The 22,662-nt window shown below is 33.2% G+C and overlaps 1 protein-coding gene and 1 non-coding gene across 3 annotated transcripts; one reads left to right on the forward strand and one right to left on the reverse strand.

The window, feature by feature from the left end:
- Positions 1-203: 203 nt before the first annotated feature.
- Positions 204-2,258, reverse strand: LOC109193946 (cytochrome b5-like). 2 transcript variants are annotated; one of them, XM_019344776.1, is made up of 4 exons: positions 2,146-2,258; positions 1,908-1,997; positions 753-819; positions 204-672 (listed from the first exon to the last, which is right to left on the reverse strand). In XM_019344776.1, exons 2-4 carry the CDS (start codon positions 1,992-1,994, stop codon positions 422-424), a joined length of 405 nt encoding a protein of 134 aa, XP_019200321.1. In that variant the 5' UTR covers positions 1,995-1,997; positions 2,146-2,258; the 3' UTR covers positions 204-421. The 2 variants fall into 2 exon arrangements, with proteins under 2 accessions (XP_019200321.1, XP_019200322.1); XM_019344777.1 differs by having other exon boundaries at positions 1,908-2,041; positions 2,146-2,238.
- Positions 2,259-13,628: 11,370 nt separating this feature from the next.
- Positions 13,629-13,708, forward strand: TRNAL-UAG. Its single transcript has one exon. It is a non-coding gene; the product is annotated as a tRNA-Leu (tRNA).
- The last annotated feature ends 8,954 nt before the right edge of the window (positions 13,709-22,662 follow it).

Consider the following 22,662-nt stretch of genomic DNA (forward strand, 5'->3'; position numbering starts at 1 on the left):
CTCGATTACTTCTCTTGTATATTTCTCCGGCCACGTACTCAACTAACCATCTAATTTATGCAATTGATTAGTTTGGAAGATTATAATAATATAACAACTTCTAGGCCTAAATAAAAAAAAAAAGTAAAAACGATATACTCAAATTACCCTTAGTGCTAAGCACCACAGGTGCCCGACTAGCGCCTCCTGCACTGCAACATTGATTAGAACAAATATCTGTTTCTAACATGCATTACTCTTCAAATTTCAAATATAAGTAAAACACAGTAAAATGTCATATATTAAAAATACACAGAATGGCCGAACTCCAAACACATGACTAGACCAAAACATGGGAAGAAATCCACATTAAACTTTGATAAATTAATGACTGCACTACTGCAGCGACCTGAACATGCAACTGTGAGAGGTTGAGAGTAAACTACTTCTCCTTGGTGTAGTGTCGGACCGCAAACGCCAATCCCAGTATCAAGAGGGGTACGAGGAACTGCAAGATCTTGATCACGAATTCTGGGGTCTTGTCGGGATTGTATGGAGCTTGTGGTGGTGGGACGTAAGTGCGCTTCAATGGAACTGTAGCCTTGTCTATCACCCCAATGAAGTACTTGTCCATCATTTCTCTAGCGGCATCGCTGTGGCCAACATCCTCGAAATCATTGGTGGCATCCTTCCCTGTTCATCAGAGACCAAACTTAGAACCCGCTTCCACCATTACAGAACATTAATGGAAGGATTAAGAATCACAAGATTACCGGTTGCTGAAAGCAAAACCTCATCGCCTCCTGGATGATCTTCCATGAACGGAGTTACATCATAAACCTAAATAAAAACGTTTGAAGTTATATAACCTAACAAAACTATTGGAGAAAGAGGAAAACTCGATGAATATTAACAGCCAAGACACAAGGCGCTCAAGGCGAGAACTCCACACTCCACATCTTAGCAAGGTCCGTTTCAGGTGTGAACCATTGCTATCATGTGAACCTGTGAACCTCCACGCACTGTTGAGATGTGAGATTGGACGACCAAAATCATTACCATGTCAAAATCATTATAAACCACAAGATCGAGCAAGATCAACAGTGCATAACGGTTCACAGGTTCAGATGATAGCATTAGTTCACATTTGAAACTAAACCTATCTTAGCTACCTATAACAAATTAATATAGAGAAGTGAAATTGGAATCCACGAACCATGTCCACAGTTCAAAGAACATCAGCTATTGGGTGAAACCATGCTTAGTTTCAAAACATCATTAAGACTTCAGAAGTAGCATAGTGAAGTAGGAATTAAGTACAAGATTTTAGCTTTCTAATGTGGCTTTGTTAAATTATAACAAGAGAAAATATTTAATGTGCCATCAATGTATAGTCTATAGATGCTATTAAACATTAAATATTTTTCTCTAACAGTAATTGCCTCCTCCTAATAGGGGAGACCATAGGAGAAAATAGGGGAAATCATGCAAATTCAATACATCAGATCCCTTAGAATCATTTTAATATGTACTAGTAGAGTAGAAATTTACTGAAAAACCATTTTTAAACTCAACAACACCTATCTTCCCTTGCTTCACAAAGAAAATCATCAAAATTTTCTACTTCAACTTGAAAATAAAATTTTAAAAAGTTACATGGATATCTATCAAACACCATGAGCTCAGAAGGGTTGAAGCTCAACAAGGCAACAATCATTAGTAAACAAAGTAAGAATCCAATGAAAAGGATCAAAACTTTACAGCCACAGAACATAAAGAATGCCCATCTTTATTGAAATTGGGAAAAATACTCAAAATTCCATCTGAAATCTGTCTAATAAACCTCAAAAACTTGTGAATCAATCCCTGATTCATCTTCAGGCGCAATTACACACTGAAAAAAAAAAAGGGGTGAATAAAGATCTAACCTTTCCATCGATGATTAGCCAGCAATCCTTAGTCTTGTTGTGCTGGGCGACTTCCTCAAAGACATGCACTTTCTGATCCGAACCCATTTCCTATCAAAACCAACCGGAGAAATTGAGGGGAAAAACGTTCAGAACTTTGCACACAAAACACCGGCGAATCAAAATCAAATATACTCGCGATTCAGAGTCAAACAAGAACACGAATCTCTAACTACTGAGAAGGATGATAGATACTCACGAAATGGATTGTTCGAGAAAGTCAATGAAGAGACTGAAGCTTTTTCCTCCGCGGTTCGACCGCTCTCTCTTGAGTACTGGGAGTTGATGAGAGTGTGCCGACCCGATGCATAGCTGTTTATTTATAAGTAAATTTCACTTACCATTTTAGATTCCTTTTTTTTTTTTTAATTTTCAATTTTGGTGTACTGTAGTACTGCCATGACTCATATTTATTTAGAGAAAAAAAAAATGAAGCTATATATATATATATATATATATATATATATATATATATATATTTATAACTTAAATTGAATCCAAATTATTTATTTGTTTTGTTTGAAGATACAATTGGTCTTCCTCGTTTGTGAATGGTTTTTCACCTAATTTGATGTCATAACTGAAGGCGGCAATATAGATGTTCGAATCTACTGAAAACATTAATGAGAAAAATGCCCAGATTGATGAAAGATATGAATTATATCCCTTGTGCGTGCATGAAGACTAAGGCCTGACGTGTGAGCTGATTGCGCGACTCGTAATTTACCTCTATAATGACTCTAGGAGTGGGTCTTGTGAGCTTAGCATTAATCCGTCAAAGCTGTATAAAAAATTTACAACAAGAAGAGAAAATTACAAAATCTATGAAAATTAAAAATAAATTATACACAAGCAATTAAGAATTAAAATTTGTTTCTTGCCAACCACTATATATCGCACATGTACCTATTGATTATCGCCATAATATATCTTCATCTTACTTCTCCCAATCACTTTATCATTAAATTTATAATTGTTTCTTTTTTGCATTGTTCATGTTTTGAATGTTTGTACACTAATCCCACGACAAAATCGTTTCAAACTCTCTGATACAACCCTGAGGTTGTATGGGTTGCTCTTCTTTGAGTCAAGAGCTAAACTTCATGGTTGTGCTTCGAATGACAGCCGAACTCCATTGACTATACTTCGAGCGATAGTCTAACTCCCAAAATGTCTCCAGACATTCATAAATATATTCTTCATTCATATTTTCCAAATACACATATAACTATATATATATATATATACAGGATCATAGAAACCATCCACTACCCCTGTATCCCACTACTTATAACTACCCATTATTCCACTATAAACTAAACCACCACCATTAATAATAATAATAATAATAATAATAATAATATTGCAGCTGGTTGTATCATTTCCATGCCCGTCAAAATCACCTTGTCCTCAAGGTGATGGTACACAATGGTTGATTGTATCATTGCCATGCCCATCAAAGTCACCTTGTCCTCAAGGTGATAATTAATTAGAAATAGCTCCAAAAGCTTGAATAACTCTGCTTCAGTACCCAACGTGATGTACGTAAATTATGGCCACCTAGCTTCAATTCCTCCATTTTATGTTCATGTTGCCTTGCAAGAATCGACCGAAGTTGTAGCAAAACATGCTTTGCTAGGTACTCCAATGTAATTGTGGGATATGCAAGAGAGCACGAGTGATACTGTATTGGTGTGGGATATGCAAGAGAGCACGAGTGATACTGTATTGGTGTGGAAACTGTATGGAACTTGATATCTTCTTGAAGCTGCTATGCAAATCCACGACTCAACAAGTGTTACTCTGTTTATGGTTTTTCTTTCTTTTTTTTTTTTTTTTTTTTTTTCGCAAGCCTGAAAATAATTTTTCCAGGTTGATACTCTCAACAAGAGCATCAATTGATACAACCCTGAGGTTGTATGGGTTGCTCTTCTTTGAGTCAAGAGCCAAACTCCATGGCTGTGCTTCGAGTGACAGCCGAACTCCATTGACTATACTTCGAGCGATAGTCTAACTCCCAAAATATCTCCAGACATTCATAAATATATTCTTCATTCATATTTTCCAAATACACATATAGCTATATATATATACAGGATCATAGAAACCATCCACTACCCCTGTATCCCACTACTTATAACTACCCATTATTCCACTATAAACTAAACCACCACCATTAATAATAATAATAATAATAATAATAATAATAATAATAATAATAATATTATTATTATTATTATTATTATTATTATTATTATTATTATTATTATTATTATTATTATTATTATTATTATTGCAGCTGGTTGTATCACTCTCCTTTTTTTGTTTAATTCTTAATAAAATTTGAAAGGACCTTAGTTTAGATTGATTTATCAATTGTGATGTACATTATGAATGTTTTGTATGATTTATTACATGTAGAATTTTTATTTTCTATTTTTGGTGATAATGAAAACTTGCAACCATTTTTTTTTTTTTTGAGTAAACTTGCAACCATTATTCAAGAATATATACTGAGTAAACTTTGCATTGTGAGCTTAAGTGGCAAAGAATTATAAATAAATAAAAAATATTTGGTGGACTCTCATTTTTTACTCTCGACTTTTACTCTCTTTCACAAGTTCTTCATGTAGACATTTTGCTTGGGACCCACAGGATGAAAATAGCATATTATTATTTATCATGGAGTAAAAGTGAAAAGGTATAATTTTCTTTTTTTGGTCAGACCATGAGGTGTCCTGAGTAGGCCGTAACTGTAAGAGACCAATAGTTATTTGTGGAACCATGTTCACCATGCGCATGGTGAACACGAGATAGATCCATAATTTCTAAGCGGTAGATCCATAATTTCTATATTGTTGATTCATAACATCTATAGTGTAGATTCATAATTTCTATACCGTACTGTAGATCTATAATTTCTAAGCTGTAGATCCATAATTTCTATACTGTAGATTCATAACATCTATAATGTAAATTCATAATTTCTATACCATACTGTAGATCTATAATTTATATACTGTAGATTCATAATTTCTATACCGTATTGTAGATCCATAATTTATATATTGTAAATTCATAATTTATATACCGTATTGTAGATCCATAATTTATATACTTCATAATTTCTATACTGTAGATTATGATTTCTACAGCATAGAAATTATGGATCTACCACTGTGTTCACCATGCGCATGATGAACATGTTCCACAGCATAATTTGCGATAAGAAACATCTTTAAATACGTATTATACTCAGATTGATCCTCATTCATATCGGACCAGTTCAATTAAAGGGTAAAGTACTGATCAAATTGATTTTTCTCTACAAAGAGAGTTCAAACTACGGAACTCTTTTAAATAAATTGAGATTACATATACTATAACTCTAAAAAAAAATCAATTCGAACAATAAAGACCAATAAATTACTCCCATTAAAAATTCAACTAGAAACCTAACTTGTACTTGAAGTTGTTGGGTGGGAAATTGCCACTGAAATTGGGTTTGAAATCCAATCGAAATTTACGCCGCCGTACGTTACACGAGCTTCAGATTGATTGAAACTTCTACACGTGTTTGCACCACCAGCCACCATCTACCTTCCTTTTTTGTCCTTTCCCTCTGAAAATTTTTTTTTGTTAATTTTCTTATTTTGGACTCGATTTTTATACAAAATACGGAGTATATTTTATAATAAAAAAGAAATTATACGGAGTACTATTTTAAAATATGATTACAATTTTAATAATTTTGGCTAATAAGTCATAACACATGTAAAAAAAAAAAATCACATGAAGGCCGACTTCATGCCGTCATAAACAAAGTTATAAACACAAAAATAAATTCTCCATTTAAGCAAAGTTTGGACCACATGCCCCTCCACGTTTAATTATTATTATTTTGTGTGATTATATTAGAAACCCATAACCGCTATTCGACGATTCGATATATAATGTGTCGAGTAAACTTTACAGTTATGTAATAGTCTTATGTAGAACCTTACAAGAATTATGTTCTACATACTCGTTGTTTATCCATATTCAAATCATAGCATTTGTTGGCAAGTGGGAAAAAAAACTAAAAAGGCACACAAACTCATTTATGATGTACAAAATAAACATTTTTACACATTATAACTAAAAATTTAAGAATTTTGTTATTTATTATCTAAATATAAGAATTTTAAAAAAAAAATTAATGTTGAAATTATTATATGTTTTTTTGTCCTTTTTGCATACACCATATATTTACTACGGTGGAACTAATTTAGACTTGATCAGACCTTTTTAAAAAGGTGAGGAACTAATGTTGAACTTTCAACCCTACAATTGCATTTACGGTATGCTTACTAATTGTCCCAAAGTATTAGATTAAAGTTAAAAAATTTGTTAATAGCCATCTGATTTATATGACGAGTGAGCTAAATGTTGAGGTGTAAAATTTTAAATAAATTGTAAATTTATATACTAGTTAATTGGCTCAAGCTGAGGTTGGTCAAAGATTGTCTTAAATATCATAGTATATTCCAATATAATTGACATGAAATTTTAAAAGTTGATATTAAATTATAAATTAAAGTTCTAAAATTTTAAATATTATTATCACATAATATTTATATATAAAAAAAGCATTTTTCTCAAATAAGTCTTAAAATACACAGATATAAAAGGAGTCAATTCCAGGACTCTTTGTTTAGTCCATAGATTTCTTCAGCCCACAGCATCATGGGTTAAACAATTAGTCAAATATTAAAATCATTTTACTCACCATTTGCAAATAAAAATATTCTTTTTACCTACCATAATTTTATTTTATTTTATTTTTTGCTGGAATTTTAGTTGGATTATTATATTTAGAATAGTTCTCCAAACAAGCGAGCTCATTAGAGAAATTTTTATTTTTTAATTAAAAAAAAAAGTAAAAAGAAAACATGTTAATTGCACAATTTTTCATTTTTGAAATTGAAAATGTACCATCCAGTATAGTTTCACTTAACAAATAAAATAATTTAATTTACTATATATCAATTTTTTTATTTTTTATTTTTAATAACGAGAGGGAAATCCACAGTCACTACACGAGATGTGCACTGGGTAAATGTCGTTCATATATAATAGCTTGCAAATTATACATAAAAAGTAAATCGCATTAAGAAGATCATATGCGACAAGTTTGATTGAGAGGGTGTTGATAAAAATTCATAAAAAAGGGTTCTTCTAAATTACTTGTCTTTAATTACTTTGGCTATGATGGTCATAACATACATAACTTTTTTTTTAGTAGAGATACTTACCAACACAATACGACTAATTATGAGAAAAGCTCAACTTTGCAATTTAGAATTATAAGATCTTGCCCGCACGAGCTAAGTTCAATGGTTCAGTAGGGCATTATTTAGAAGAAGATACCATGGTTCGAATCTCGGCGGCAGCAGTATGAGTATTATGTCTAAAGTGGACAGATCCCTTGTGCGCACCGACATTTGGTCCTGTCTGCTGAGCTATTGAGTCACCATGATTTACATCTTTCCAAATACTTTGTCGGGCTCGTTGGGGTTGGGGATTCAACCTCTTACAGGGCGTTTGGTTGGAGGGATTTTAAATTCCCTTCCCACTCAATTCCCACATAATTCCAAAGACCATTAAATTCCGTAGTTTGGTTGGAGGGAATTGCAATTCCATGGAATTGCAATTCCCTCATTTTCACAGGGCGTTTGGTTGGAGGGGGGGAATTATGTGGGAAAGGAATTGTAATTCCATGGGAGTTGAATTACTGGGAATAAAGTGGGAATTTAAATTCCAGTGTTTGGTTGACAGGAATAGAATTACTGGAAATTTCAATTCCAATGTTTGGTATACATGGGAATTGAAAGGGAATAAGTAGTATAAAGTCAAAAATGTCCATTATTGTTGTTAGACATTAATTTTAGGTTAAAAAAGGAATGAGTAATTTTGACTCATCACTATCTTTTTTTCCCAGGAATTAAAATACCAGGGGGGGACATGGGATTTTAATTCCATGAAAATGGGGGAATTGCAATTCCCTCCAACCAAACTACGGAATTTAATGGCTTTTGGAATTAGGTGGGAATTAAGTGGGAAAGGAATTTAAAATCCCTCCAACCAAACACCCTGTCATGGAATTAAAATCCCAGGCCCCCCCCTGGTATTTTAATTCCTGGGAAAAAAAGATAGTGATGAGTCAAAATTACCCCTTCCTTTTTTAACCTAAAATTAATGTCTAACAACAATAATGGACATTTTTGACTTTATACTACTTATTCCCTTTCAATTCCCATGTATACCAAACATTGGAATTGAAATTCCCAGTAATTTTATTCATGTCAACCAAACACTGGAATTTAAATTCCCACTTTATTCCCAGTAATTCAACTCCCATGGAATTACAATTCTTTTCCCACATAATTCCCTCCCTCCAACCAAACGCCCTGTTAGGAGAAGAACTATAAGATCTTACCAACTCATATATATATATATATATATATATATATATATATATATATATATATATATATATAACAAAATCCTCCTATTTCATTTTCCCGCTCAAATTAAGGGTAATTTAGTAATATAAATATTATGAATTAATTAGGAATAAAATTAATTAAAAATATTAATACTTGATTAAGAATATCAATATAATAAATTAATTATGGCAATACCTTAAATAAATAAATACAATTTCCTTTTGAAAAATCTTACAAATTTATAATTCTCATATTTTCACCTATAAATACAATGAGTTGATGACTAAAAAAATTAAAGTCTTCATTTTACATTGCATCACTCTTTTCCCTTGCAGATGACTCTCTCATCACTAATTTAATCATTGTGGTTCAATAGCAGCACAAACTATTGTTTTTAGAGTATGGATTATTTGTTCCATTCAATATTTTTTTAAAATATATTGTGGGTTGTGAGTATTTGATGGTGTTTTTTTTTTATTTATTTTTTATTGTTCTCTTTGTGTTATGCAGGGAGGATTTTAATTTTTATTAATATAATAGATTATCATATGATTAATATTATTAAAGTAAGAAATTTATATATGACAAATTACTACATATAATTATGGTAACATTTATTTAAAATCTAATGAAATTAAAATTTTCTATACTATTAATAAAAATAAAATTATTCTGTGTACAAAAATTGTACATTTAAATATAGTAATACAATTTCTAATATAATATATTCTTTCCTACTTTTTCTAATATAAATTTTATATCAATTTGTTATGTAAGATATCGTATGACATCTATATATTATTTCTCTTCTATTTTTCTTATTCTTTTTATTTATTTTTAATGCCTAATAATTACCACAAATAATTATTAATAATTGTAAATTTATATTAAGCAATTATATTAATAATTAATTATTAAATCAATTATAATTTATTTTGTACTGTAGACGCATTGTTTCTAATAATTTTGATTTAAACTATTTAAGTTTCTATGTTTTTCATATACAAAGCTATAATTGTAAAATTATAATTGTAATACTTTCATAATAATATTGAATAAATATTAACCATATGTTTAGATTTAATTATATATAATATTAAATAATTATATATTTAATCTAATATAGTGATAGTTAATATGGGTAAATCATATATAAGCATAATCTAATATAGAAAATATTTATTACTAACCATATATAACTTAGGAAATAACTAAACTTATTGAAACTTATTTATTTATAATTTCACCTTTAATATAAATATATAATTTTAATATCCGAATTTAATAAGTTTTTTTTTTTTAACTGTGGATCTATATATTTTAAATAATTTTGATTTAATAATGTTATACCTTAATTATAAAAATAAAACCTTATATATATATATATATATATATATATATATATATATATATATATATATATAAACAAAATCTTCCTATTTTATTTTTCTGCTCAAATTTTTGTACTTAATTAATTAAATATTCTATTGATAATACCGTGTACACAAAATATTAATTAGGTAATACCATAATAGCATAATTGGTAATAATATGTATGGTATTTTATAACATAATTGATAATATAATTAATTGGTAATAAACATATTCAGTAAGCTGCACGAATAAACATATAGATTTTATATTTAAAATTTAAAATTTTAAATTTATGTCTTTTGTTTAAATTGAAAGACTTAATGGGTTTACATTCCTTTGAATATTCATTTGTTTTATTCATTTACCCACACTTGCATGTCCATAGGTGAAATTATAGTATTTAAAAGAATATTACAAAAATAATTATTAACTGAGAATAAAAATGACACAGAATTTAGGCCAATTGAAATAGGAAATGATCACTATTAATAATCGACTGAAAATTAAGAATATTTTGAAACTGACTCAAATGCACAAAATGAAATGAATGTTAATAATTGATTAAAAATAAAAATGAAATGAATATTAATACTTGAATATTAATAAATTACTGGAAATATAAATTTTTTATTGAAATTAGGCCAATTAAAAAAGGAAATGAATATTAATACTTGAATATTAATAAATTAATAAATTACTAAAAATATAAAAATTACTGGTATAAAATGTATTAATAAAAATGTAAAATGAAGTTTGTATCTCAACGTTTAACCAAGATGGAAAGAAATATTAATCTCGGTTATATATTTTATAAAATGTAAAGTTAGTGGATATATAAAAAAATTGTTATTAATAATTAACTAATTAATTAATTAAAATGTATTAAAAAGAATAATTGACTGAAAATAAAAATGACATGAAATTTAGGCCAATTGAAATAGGAAATGACTATTAATAATTGATTGAAAATGAAAAATACTTCCAAACTAATTCAGTATATAGAAAGAATATTAATCTCGGTTATATATTTTATAAAATATAAAGTTACTGGAAATATTAAAAAAAATATGTATATATATGTTACTGAAATATAGTTATGTAAAGATATATATATTTAAAAATTGAAAATTAAATAGAATCATTTAGTATCCACAATTTATAAGGAAAATTTTGTAATTAAAGATGGAAAATGTTTTACAATACGAGATGGAAATATAAGGTTTAGCCGATATGGAAAGAATATTAATCGATATGGAAATTAATAATTTTTATACCAAATGTTATTTTATACTAAGAATATAAGGATTGTGTAATTATAAGGTTTAGCCGAGTATGTCAAAAAAAAAAAAAAGTTTAGCCGAGATGGAAAAAATATTAATCTCAGTTATATATTTTATAAAATGTAAAGTTACTGGAAATATTAAAAAAAAATGTTTGTATATATGTTACTGTAATTATAGTTGTGTAAAGATATATATTTACAAATGGAAAATTGAATAGAATCGTTTAGTATCCACAATTTATAAGGAAAATTGTGTAATTAAAGATGGAAATGTTCTTGCAATACGTATGAATTATTCAAAAGAAATTAATTATGACTGATTTTGTAGTACATCTTTATTCAAAATTATAGGACCTCATTACAATACACATATATAAAGATGTAAAATTATGTACAGAATGTGTAAGGAAGATTTTGCTTAAAGATGGAAAACAAATTAGACCAATTGGAAAAGGTAATGAATATTAATAATTCACTCAAAATTAAATATGATCCACATATATAATTCACTGAATACTGATATTTAAAATATCTAAAGTTTCAGCACTTAATGCGTACATCTACACATTGACTATTAATTTTGAGCAATTATTTGATCGAATTCAAGCAATGATAACATTAGAAATTACAATCGATGCAACTCAATTAATCAATTGCATTATATAATATTCGATACAATAATTTATATAATTATATATCAATCCAAATATTCTTAAAATTTTTTAACAAATCTATTCCGTACATCGCACAGTGGCAAATACTAGTTACTAGTAACAAGTCAACACATGAATATCATTTAAATTAGGAAGTTGTTGCCAAGAAACTCATTTTAGCCTTTTACATTGAAATTCACATAATGATGGAAATAAAGAAAGAAGCAAAGAGATGGAAATTAGGGAGAAGAAAGTAGTGGATATGATAAGTCTTCATTCTCATGGAAAAGCCTTAGCTTCGTGTGAAGATCATGCCATGCTTTTTGCCATTAATAAAAGAATGATTTGGGTAGTTAAAATTGGAATTCTACGATCACCAAAAATTTTATTTCAAATTTCAAATCTAAGTAATGAATCATAACCAACTTTTAAATTGCATTAAAAAAAAAAAAAAATTTAAAGCCATGTTTGGTTAATAGCGGATCCGTCAATTTTTTGACGGATTCGTCACTTTTAGGTCAAACCGTCAAAAATCCTGTTTGGTTAACAGCGGTTTGGAGCAGCGATTTGCTTCAAACCGCTGCTTTTGCAAACGCTGCATATTGCAGCGTTCTTTAGCGTTTTGGGGAGAAATAGATTTCTCCCCAAAACACCCCTACTTATAAAAAAAAAAAAAAAAATTAAACTTCCATTTGAGGAGCCATTTCGGCTCCTCACTGTTGCCCGTCGTCCAACTAATGGTTCACTGAAGGGGAGCAGTTGAATGACCAAGCTGCTCCCCTTCCTTTTTTTTTTATTATTATTATTATTATTATTATTATTATTATTATTATTATGTATTCAATTTATTGCATGATGTTATTATATTATTATTATGTATTATGTATACCCTCCTTCTTCTTCTTCTTCTTATTATTATTATTATTATTATTATTATTATTATTATTATTATATGTATACCCTTTTGGTCATTTTATATGTTAACCGCTAATCTAAACAGCTAATTTTGCCAAACATCTTTTTATATAACCGCTGATACAATCCGCTGGTCAAACCTGCTAACACAATCCACTATTTGTTAACCGCTAATACAATCTGCTACCGCTAATCGCTAACCGCTGTTTGCCAAACAAGCCCTAAGTTTGACAATATACAATTCTTACCAAGTACCTTGTGATCAGATGACATGTAGTGACTCTCCCATATGAGAGGTCATGAGATTGAGCATCAATAGAGGCGGTATTGACTACAATGTAATAGAGTCAACACCTTGATTAGGCATTTATTTGAGATCACGTGTTGCTTGAGCACTATCAGCTTAAGTTTTTAAGGAAATGGAGCACATGCTTCAATTCATACTACATTATTTGCTATGGACCTGGTCCAAAATCAACAATTTACCTATTAAATGTGCACAATTTTGTAAAAGGTAAATTATGAACATTAAGTATGTAAATTGTGAACATTCAGTATATAAATTGTGAATTTTTAGTATATAAATTGTGAAGCTTCAATATATAAATGGTGTATTTTGGACCAGGTCACGGTATAACAACTCAATAGAGGGATGACCAACTAAAGGACTTCTCCCCGTTACTATCAAGAAATAAGCACAAAATGCTACAAGTACTCTGTAACCACATCTACATCATAATCATAATAGTATTAAACTAAAAAATGGTGAGTCCCTTTCAAACATGCTGAACCATATTGTCTTCTATCTTTAACTAATGGAGCATTGGCCCCTTTTGGGCTAAATCTCTATCATATTGGGCCTGGCCTAAGCCCTCTAGGGGCATGGGTCCCAATATGGTTTGAATGATATTTTTATTTTAAATAAATATTATGAATTAAATTTGAGAAAAAGACAAAATTAAATCAATGTGACGGTTTGGCCGAGTGGTCTAAGGCGCCAGATTTAGGCTCTGGTCCGAAAGGGCGTGGGTTCAAATCCCACAGCCGTCATTTTTCGAAGCCATTTTCAATTCCCAAACAATTTACAGCTCAGCCCGGCCCGCTAGTGGATGCTCCAGAAAAAATTACGGAGTACGAACTAGAAAAAATACTGCATACTGGCCCAGCCCGCTTTATGCTTGTTTGATTTATAATATAATATTTTTTTAAAAATAATATATATATATATATATATATATATATATATATATATATATATATATATATATATATATATATATAAATATATAATTTTTGTAATTATTAAACACAAGCAATCACTAAAGTGCAGCTATTTTTTTGGTCCCCTTGTTGAGTGATACTATCAAAATATAAAATTAAAAACAGTAAAATAATTCTAATTATTATAATGTAGATTGACGTTTGTGACCGTCAAAAGTATTACAATTTTTCTTATGAGTAATAAATAATTTGTTTATGATTAGTATTATATTTTTCAGTATAGGTATTACATTTTCATATTGATCCGATCTGTCTCACGGACGAGGATCAGTGAGACGGTCTCACACAAATTTTTGCGTATAATGTAACTATTAGATCTCGGTGTAGTATTTATATTATGAACCAAACACTTGGTGATGATTGCGGTGATAATTTATTTCTGTCTTTTTTTTTTTTTTTGAAACCCTTGGTGATGATTGTGATAATAATTTATCTCTTTTTTTTTTTTTTTTTTTTTTTTTTTTTTTTAATGTAGTATCTGTACATAAACTATCCTACTAAGGTTCGAGCTTATGACCTCTCATTTGAAAGAGACTATTTGACTACAAGATGTTTTACTATCTCTGCCTTAGACCTTTAAGAAAAAATGGGGTAAGTCAAAAAATAGAAAAAGGGGTCCCTAAGCATCATCAACAACACAAAGATGTGGCAATCTATGCAGCCAGCCCCTTTCAGGTTTCAATTATTTCTCAGTACACAAGTTGCTACACACAAAAAATGTTACATTTATTATACGGAAAACAAAAACCAGGAAAAAAATGCCATTTTTTTTTTAATATTTATTACTCTTTTGAAATTGAATATGTGACACAGACACAAGTCACACTCTAGTTGTCGCTGTGTGTCCACGTACGCACAACCATCTGTCACATCGAGTTAAATACTTAAATATGTAGTAGGGAGAAGAAGAAGTTTAAGCAAAATATTATATATACTCTTAATTTTTACTCCTTCACACAAAATCTTGATGCAGACACTTGTATTGGGATTCACATAAAAAAAGTAATCAATCAATGTCCGTCACATCAGAGAGTAAAATTTAGATAGTATGATTTGAGAATCTATGTAGCAGAACTCGTCTAAAATAGAGCATGATAAACTATTGAGTAGAAATTAAATAATGCGTATAATCATCAATAGTTGTAATATTAGATATTGATACAAATAGTATTAGAGGAAGGGCAAAAAGGGTAGACTGAAGCTTTCGTTTTATTCTGTTACAACTGCCATCTCCCCTTCTTGTATAAAAGGTGGCAGTTAGCTCTGTTATGAACAACTTTTCTTTCCCAGTCAAAGTACATGCAGTGAATACACTTGATTTCCCTTTTCTTTGCGTTTTCCCTTGCGAAATGGTATCAGAGCGCGCTCGTTACAGCTCTTATGCCGCTGCGCTCGTCAGCGTTGATGAAGCGAATGAATAACACGCTGAGACGCCAGTGAATCAATCGCCGATCAACCAATCGGCAGTTCCTCCAGCTCCAGGAGCGATTCCGTAGCGGAATCCATTTTCTAAAAACCAGAGAACCTACAGTGCGGAAGAGAATCCCCTTCTATTCAACGCCAATGACAATCCAAGCCTGATTCTCGTAAGTCCTCCATTAACAGGCAGTTCTAACTACAATTCATGGTGCATTTCCATGAAAATAGCTCTAGAAGTAAAGAATAAATGGTGTATAATTGATGGAAGTCTGCCAGCGCCGAATATGGAGGATGATCGATATCACATCTGGAGGCGATGCAACCTTATGGTCTGCTCGTGGATCTTCAAGGTGGTACACTCCTCAATCGCATAGAGCATCATGCACTTGGAGAAGGCCATCGATGTATGGGATGATCTGCAGAGAAGATTTGCACAATGCGATGCTCAAAGGATCTCAGCCCTACATATGGAAATCTATAGCTTCAAACAAGGTAGTCTAACTGTCAGTGATTATTACACAAAATGCAGGACGATGTGGGAAGATATGAACGCTATGAGGCCACTTCCCATATGTCAATGTATTCCCGGGTGTTCATGTAATCTTACGGACAAGATCAGGAAGGAACAAGATGTAGACCAAGTGATTCACTTCCTTCAAGGTCTGAATGAAGACTATGATGCTTTAAAGTCTAATATCTTGGTTTTGGATCCTCTGCCAGAAGTCTACAAAATCTATGTTATGGCGGAGAAAGTAGAGAGGCAAATGAACATGGCTAAGCTACTTACAGGAAGCCTTGAAATTAGTCAGGCAAATGCTATTCAAAACACTCAACCTCCTGCAGATGAAGTTGTGGCTGCCTTCAACCCATACAATGGCAAGAAATATATGAATAGCGGAGTCAATAAACCGAAATGCATTTTCTATGGTATGAATGGCCACACCATCGATAAATGCTACAAGAAACACGGCTACCCCCCGGGATGGGTGCCGGGTTACAAAACAAAAGCTAAACAGCAGAGTGCCGCTCCAGTGGTGAATGCTATGGATGATCTTGGAGTCTCTGCAGAACAGTTTCAGAAACTGATGATAGCTATTCAAAATCAGATGGTGCAACCTTCAAGCTCGAACACCACAGCGGCTGTGTCTCTCGTACCACGCTTCGCTTCTGATCAAAATGAAGGCAAGTCTCTTCCCTAGAGTTCTTCTCATATTAACTCTATTTCTCTCTGCAGTTCTTCATGAATCCTAGATTCTGGGGCTACGGATCACATCACCTGTTCTATAGAATCCTTTCATGAGTATTATGCTGTTGAGGGGGATGAGGTTAGCTTACCTACAGGAGAAAGGGTTGCTGTCAAACATAGGGGCAACATACACATTGGAGAAAGTTTGTGGCTAAATGATGCAATGCACATCCCAACTTTCTGCTTTAATATAATATCTGTAAGCAAACTCCTTCAAGATTCAACTTATGACTTGGTTTTCTCATCTGAACAGTGCCTAATCCGGGAACCTCATGGGAGGATGGTTGGTTTAGCTAAACAAGAAAGGGGCCTTTACCTCATAACAGAACCTGCAGTTACAATGAAGACTGGTTCTAGTTTTAGTTCTAAAAATTTGGTAATGCAATGTAATAAGGTTAAGCTTTGGCATCAACGGCTAGGACACTATCCTATGAATAAAATGCATTTGTTGAAAGATCTACCTAGCTTGATTCCCACTAATAAAGCTTGTGATGTTTGCCACTTAGCTAAACACAAACGGTCCCCTTTCCCTTTAAGCACTTCTTCCACTAATGCCTGCTTTGACATAGTTCATGCTGATATATGGTGACCGTTCCCAGTTAATTCCTTGAAGGGTGAACAATATTTCCTAACATTAGTGGACGATTACTCACGGTTCACTTGGCTCCACCTAATGAAGAGAAAATCATAGGTTCGAGATCTAATCAAAAGGTTTCACAACTTTGTGACAACTCAGTTTGGTGTCCTAATCAAGGTAATTCGAAGTGATAATGGACATGAGTTTGAGATGGGAGATTTCTTTGCTGAAAAGGGCATCCTACACCAAAAATCCTGTGTTAATACCCCCCAACAAAACGCAGTAGTTGTAAGAAAACATCAGCACGTCCTCAACGTTGCTAGATCCCTCCAGTTCCAAGCCAAACTCCCAGTAAAATTCTGGGGGCATTGTGTTTTGCATGCTGCCTTCCTGATCAACCGGCTTCCCTCACCATTGCTTGAAGGCTTTAGTCCTTATCACAGGTTATATGGCAAAAATCCGAATCCGGACCTTACGAAGCTCAAAGTCTTTGGGTGTCTCTACTTTGCATCAACCTTGCCACACCAAAGAAATAAGATGGAACCGAGGGGCAGAAAATGTGTGTTCATAGGATTCCCTGCCAATATCAAAGGTTACATACTGTATGATCTATCTGATAATTCTATATTTGTATCTCGTGATGTTGTGTTCTATGAGATGCAGTTCCCGTTCCTAGAACAAACCATGAAGAATGCAGTGCAACCATCTAATCTCTCACTGCCAAACATCCCTCTGAATACATGCTTGGAAATTGAAGAGCAGCCATCCTTTGATGCTTCGAATGGTGATAATCCTTTGATAGATGATGAACAGCCCATACCTGAAACGAACGATAGTGGTTACCACAATTCGGGCAACATACCACAAGCTGAACTCTCCGCCAGCCAGCAGCTGCATGATTCACCAGCCAACACTTCATTGAGTGACATTACCCCCCAGTCACCATATGGCCATGAAACAAGTGACGATCAGGTATGCATTGACATACCCATAGCTCCTCGACAGTCAACCAGAGAAAGACATGTGCCAAACAAGTTGTGCGATTATTATTGTGACTCAGTGGTAACACAGAAATCCCCACACACTCTGTCTCGTGTTATCTCCTATGATGGTCTAGCCCCCCTACATAAAACATTCACCATGGCAGTCACCTCTGTTGCAGAACCTCGAACTTATAATCAAGCCATCCAACTCAAATGTTGGAGAGATGCAATGAAGGCAGAAGTATTGGCACTCCAGGAGAATAACACGTGGGAACTTACAGAGTTACCGGCTGGCAAGATACCCATCGGATGTAAATGGGTATATAAAACCAAACTAAGAGCAGATGGCACTGTCGAAAGACACAAGGCAAGGTTGGTGGCCAAGGGATACACACAACAATTGGGTATAGACTACGTTGAAACCTTTTCTCCGGTAGCTCGATTAACAACCATACATACCTTCCTGGCTGTATCTATTTCAAAAGGATGGAAAATCCATCAAATGGATATAAATAATGTTTTTCTGCATGGTGATCTCAAGGAAGAGGTATATATGGTTCCACCCCCTGGGTTCCAAACAGATAAGCCGAATCAAGTGTATAAATTAAGGAGATCACTCTATGGTCTAAAGCAAGTAAGCCGCCAATGGAATGCCAAACTCACAACTGCTTTATTGAAGGTTAGATTCAAACAATCATGTGAAGACCCTTCTTTGTTCACAAGGGGTACTAGATTAGAATTCATCGCTTCGATGACATTCTAGTAGCAAGCAGCAAGTTGTCTCTCATTCAAGAATTGAAGGACTTAATGCATGCAACTTTTAGTATCAAGGACTTGGGCATTCTTGGTTACTTCCTGGGAATTGAAGCCACAATAAATAGCACTGGCCTGAATCTTTGCCAACAAAAGTATGCACTGGAGATCCTTGAGGATGCAGAGTTCCTACACTGCAAGCCAGTGTCTACACCCATGACACCGGGAGTTCTCTTAACTAGTTCCGATGGCCTACCTCTGTCTGATCCAAGCAGCTATCGGCGGTTAGTCGGAAGACTATTATACTTGACGGCAACTAGACCAGATATCACATTTGTTGTGCATCATCTCAGCCAGTTTGTGAGTGCACCTACTGACAAACATATGATGGCTGCTCACCGCATACTTAGATACATAAAGGGCTCCCCAGGCCAGGGAGTCTTTTACCCAGCCAACAACACACTCAAGCTTCAAGCTTTCTCAGACTCGGACTGGGCATCTTGCTCGGATTCCCGCAGATCAGTTACCGGTTTTTGGGTCTTCTTGGGCTCATCTCTTATCTCATGGCGCTCAAAGAAACAAGCTACCGTCTCTAAGTCTTCTTCCGAAGCAGAATACCGAGCCTCAGCCATGACAACATGCGAGATACAATGGTTGAATTCGCTCCTACAGGATATGCAAGTTTCCATGCCTGAATCCATGGTCATTTTTTGTGACAGTAAATCCGCCATAGAAATAGCTGAGAATCATGTGTTCCACGAGAGAACAAAACACATCGAGATCGACTGTCATGTTGTAAGAGAAAGAATCACCCAGGGCTTGATCAAGCTGCTACCCGTGTCCTCTGTTAACCAAACAACGGATGGTTTTACTAAACCTTTGGTTTCTCATTTGTTCCATCTCTTTGTTTCTAAGCTGGGAGTCCAAGATTTGCACTCTCCAGCTTACGAGGGGTATTAGAGGAATGGCAAAAAGGTTAGACTGAAGCTTTCGTTTTATTCTGTTACAACTGCCATTTCCCCTTCTTGTATAAAAAGTGGCAGTTAGCTCTGTTATGAATAACTTTTATTTCCCAGTCAAAGCACATGCAGTGAATACACTTGATTTCCCTTTTCTTTGCATTTTCCCTTGCGAAAAATAGAGGAAATTATATATATATATATATTCAAGTGTAGTATTTTAAACTCTTATTTATATTAGAATCCTGTTAATATTTTGATCGCTATTAGATGTAACTAGTATTTTCACCCGTGCGATGCACGGAATGGAATTGTTGTAATATATTAAGAATATTTAAATCAATATATAATTATTTAAGAGTTAATTTCACCAGAGGTCGTTTATCTTTCCTGACAATTCCAAATTTAATCCTAAACTATAGTTATTAATTATTACAATTTATTCTATGTTACAACTCTTACGTTAATATTCTTACTATTATTATTAACACTTAATTACTTTTAGATATTGTTATTATATTATTATTATTATTAGTTTCTTTTCAAGTACTGTTAGTATATAATGGTCGTGAGGCACAATAATAATATAACCATAATTAAATATTCTTGTATTGTATTCCAGAGTTAATGCCATTTTTGGTCCAATACTTATTGAGGCATTGACACTTTTCATCCTCCATAATAAAAATTGCCACTTAGTAGACACTGTTATTGGTCGTTGGACAGTTTTGATCCTCCGTCAATGAAGCCGTTTGTTGACCGTGAATTAGAAGGGTTTTTCTGTCTTTTTATGTCTATTCTTCTAATCTTGTTTAGACCAGCGCTGCTGTGACTCCTGTGAGGTGAGATGGCGAGACTTTGTGGCTAAGTAGTAACCTAGTGAGTAGTAGCGAGGTTCTTCTCCGGCGAGTTGTGGGTACGGCGACGAGCATACGAGGCAGTAACTCCTTCCGGCGACGGACCAATAAGGCAGATCTGGCAGTGCAGCAACAGATCCGGCGAGGTTGGGGCCTTCACCGGTTGTTTTTGGTTCCGGCGAAGCAGAGAGGGCAGCAGGTCGGCGAACCCTCCTATGGTAAATAACAGTTGTAGTTGTAGATGGCGTGATGTAGAATTTGCACTTGTAAGTCCTCCCTTCCATATTGACCACAAATATCATTCCCATCTCTCTCTCTCTCTCTCTGACCACAACTACTTGGTGCACAACCTCAAAAACTCTGTTATTCTACCTGAAATTCATTGAAGTTTCAAGCTGAAAATGTGGAATCCGCCGCTCCCCAAAAATCGCATTGTCTGAGGTGTTGGAATGGCCGGTGTTGACTTCCTGGCTGCTGTAGCTTCATTCCCCCACCCGGATGATAAAATTCGGAGCACCAGCTTTGAGGTTCAAGGAGGTGGTAACACTTGCAATGCTTTGATAAAACCCGGATGATAAAATTCGTCTTGGTCTTAATCCAAGGATCATATCTAAGGTTGCTGATGACTCGCATGGCGAAAGAATACTTGATGAGCTTGAAAGGGATGGTGTTGATACATCTTATGGTGGTGTCCAAAGGAGGAAATTCACCATTCACATATGTCATTGTTGACAAAAAAAAAAAAAAAAAAAAAAAAAAAAAAACTCGCACGTGCATTTTCACTCCAGGATATCCACCCATGATATCTGAGGGACTACATACCCAAATCAAAATTGTCTTTAGCGCTTGGAGTAAATATTGTCTACTTAGATGGAAGGATGCATGAGACTGCTTTGATTGTAGTGCAGGAGGCAAAGAGTAGGGGCATACCTATTATAGTTGATGCAGAAAGGTTAAAAGAGGGGTTGGGTGATATTCCTGACTTTGCTAGTTATGTTGTATGCTCGACAAAATTTCCACAGGCATGGACTAACGCCCTTTATATTCCAACTGCACTTGTTTCCATTATCTTGAGATTGATGTCAAATGAAAAATTTGTGATTGTTAGTTGGGTGAAGATGGTTTCTTAATGTTAGAAAGGACTGAAGCGGATAACCTCAGTTTGAAGAAATGGATGTAGCAGTGATCAATGGATGGAGAAATACAAGGATTAGAACATAAAAAGACAGAAAAACCCTTCTAATTCACGGTCAACAAACGGCGTCATTGACGGAGGATCAAAACTGTCAAACGATCAATAACAGTGGCTACTAAGTGGCAATTTTTATTATGGAGGATGAAAAGTGTCAATGCCCCAATAAGTCTAGGACCAAAAATAGCATTAACTCTTGTATTCCGTGAGTCACAATAATAATATAACAATAATTAAATATTGTTCAATTCTATATTCTTCTAGGATTTCTATTACCATCATTAATTATTCACAAATTTATCATAATTAAATAATTTGACCAACTTTCAAAAAAAAAAAAATAATTTGACCAATTATAAAGAAAGATTATTAAATAATGCACGGACAATTGTTTAATTAAAAATTTTAAAAATTCATTAATAAATCATAAGGTTCTCATAGTTTTTTCTTAGAAACTCTTTAATAAAGTATTTTTTTAAGAAATTGGTGGGCCAAACCGCCTACGGCAATTTGCGGTAGATAGATCTCGAGAAAATACGCGATTTCAAAAAAACATTTGTCCAAAACGGACAACAGAGTCAAAAGTTATGCCTTGGCGAACTTTTGACACTTTACAACTTAAAAAAAATAAATAAAAAAATTAAAGGCCGGTTCAGCCGGCGAGGTGGCCGCTGAGGATGCCGATTCCGGTCTTCCTCGCCACGGCCAGCGACACGATTTTTGCAACACTGATATAT

The sequence above is a fragment of the Ipomoea nil genome, unplaced genomic scaffold (genome assembly GCF_001879475.1).
Source record: "Ipomoea nil cultivar Tokyo-kokei standard unplaced genomic scaffold, Asagao_1.1 scaffold1932, whole genome shotgun sequence".
NCBI lineage: Eukaryota > Viridiplantae > Streptophyta > Magnoliopsida > Solanales > Convolvulaceae > Ipomoea > Ipomoea nil.

Bases quoted from the DNA above. Each gene is read 5' to 3' on its own strand.
- LOC109193946 (XM_019344776.1), bottom strand. From the start codon at position 1,994: ATGGGTTCGGATCAGAAAGTGCATGTCTTTGAGGAAGTCGCCCAGCAC. The intron at 820-1,907 runs GTTAGATCTTTA...GTTTTTATTTAG, and splicing joins GGCTAATCATCGATGGAAAG to GTTTATGATGTAACTCCGTT. The intron at 673-752 runs GTAATCTTGTGA...TCTGATGAACAG, and splicing joins GGTTTTGCTTTCAGCAACCG to GGAAGGATGCCACCAATGAT.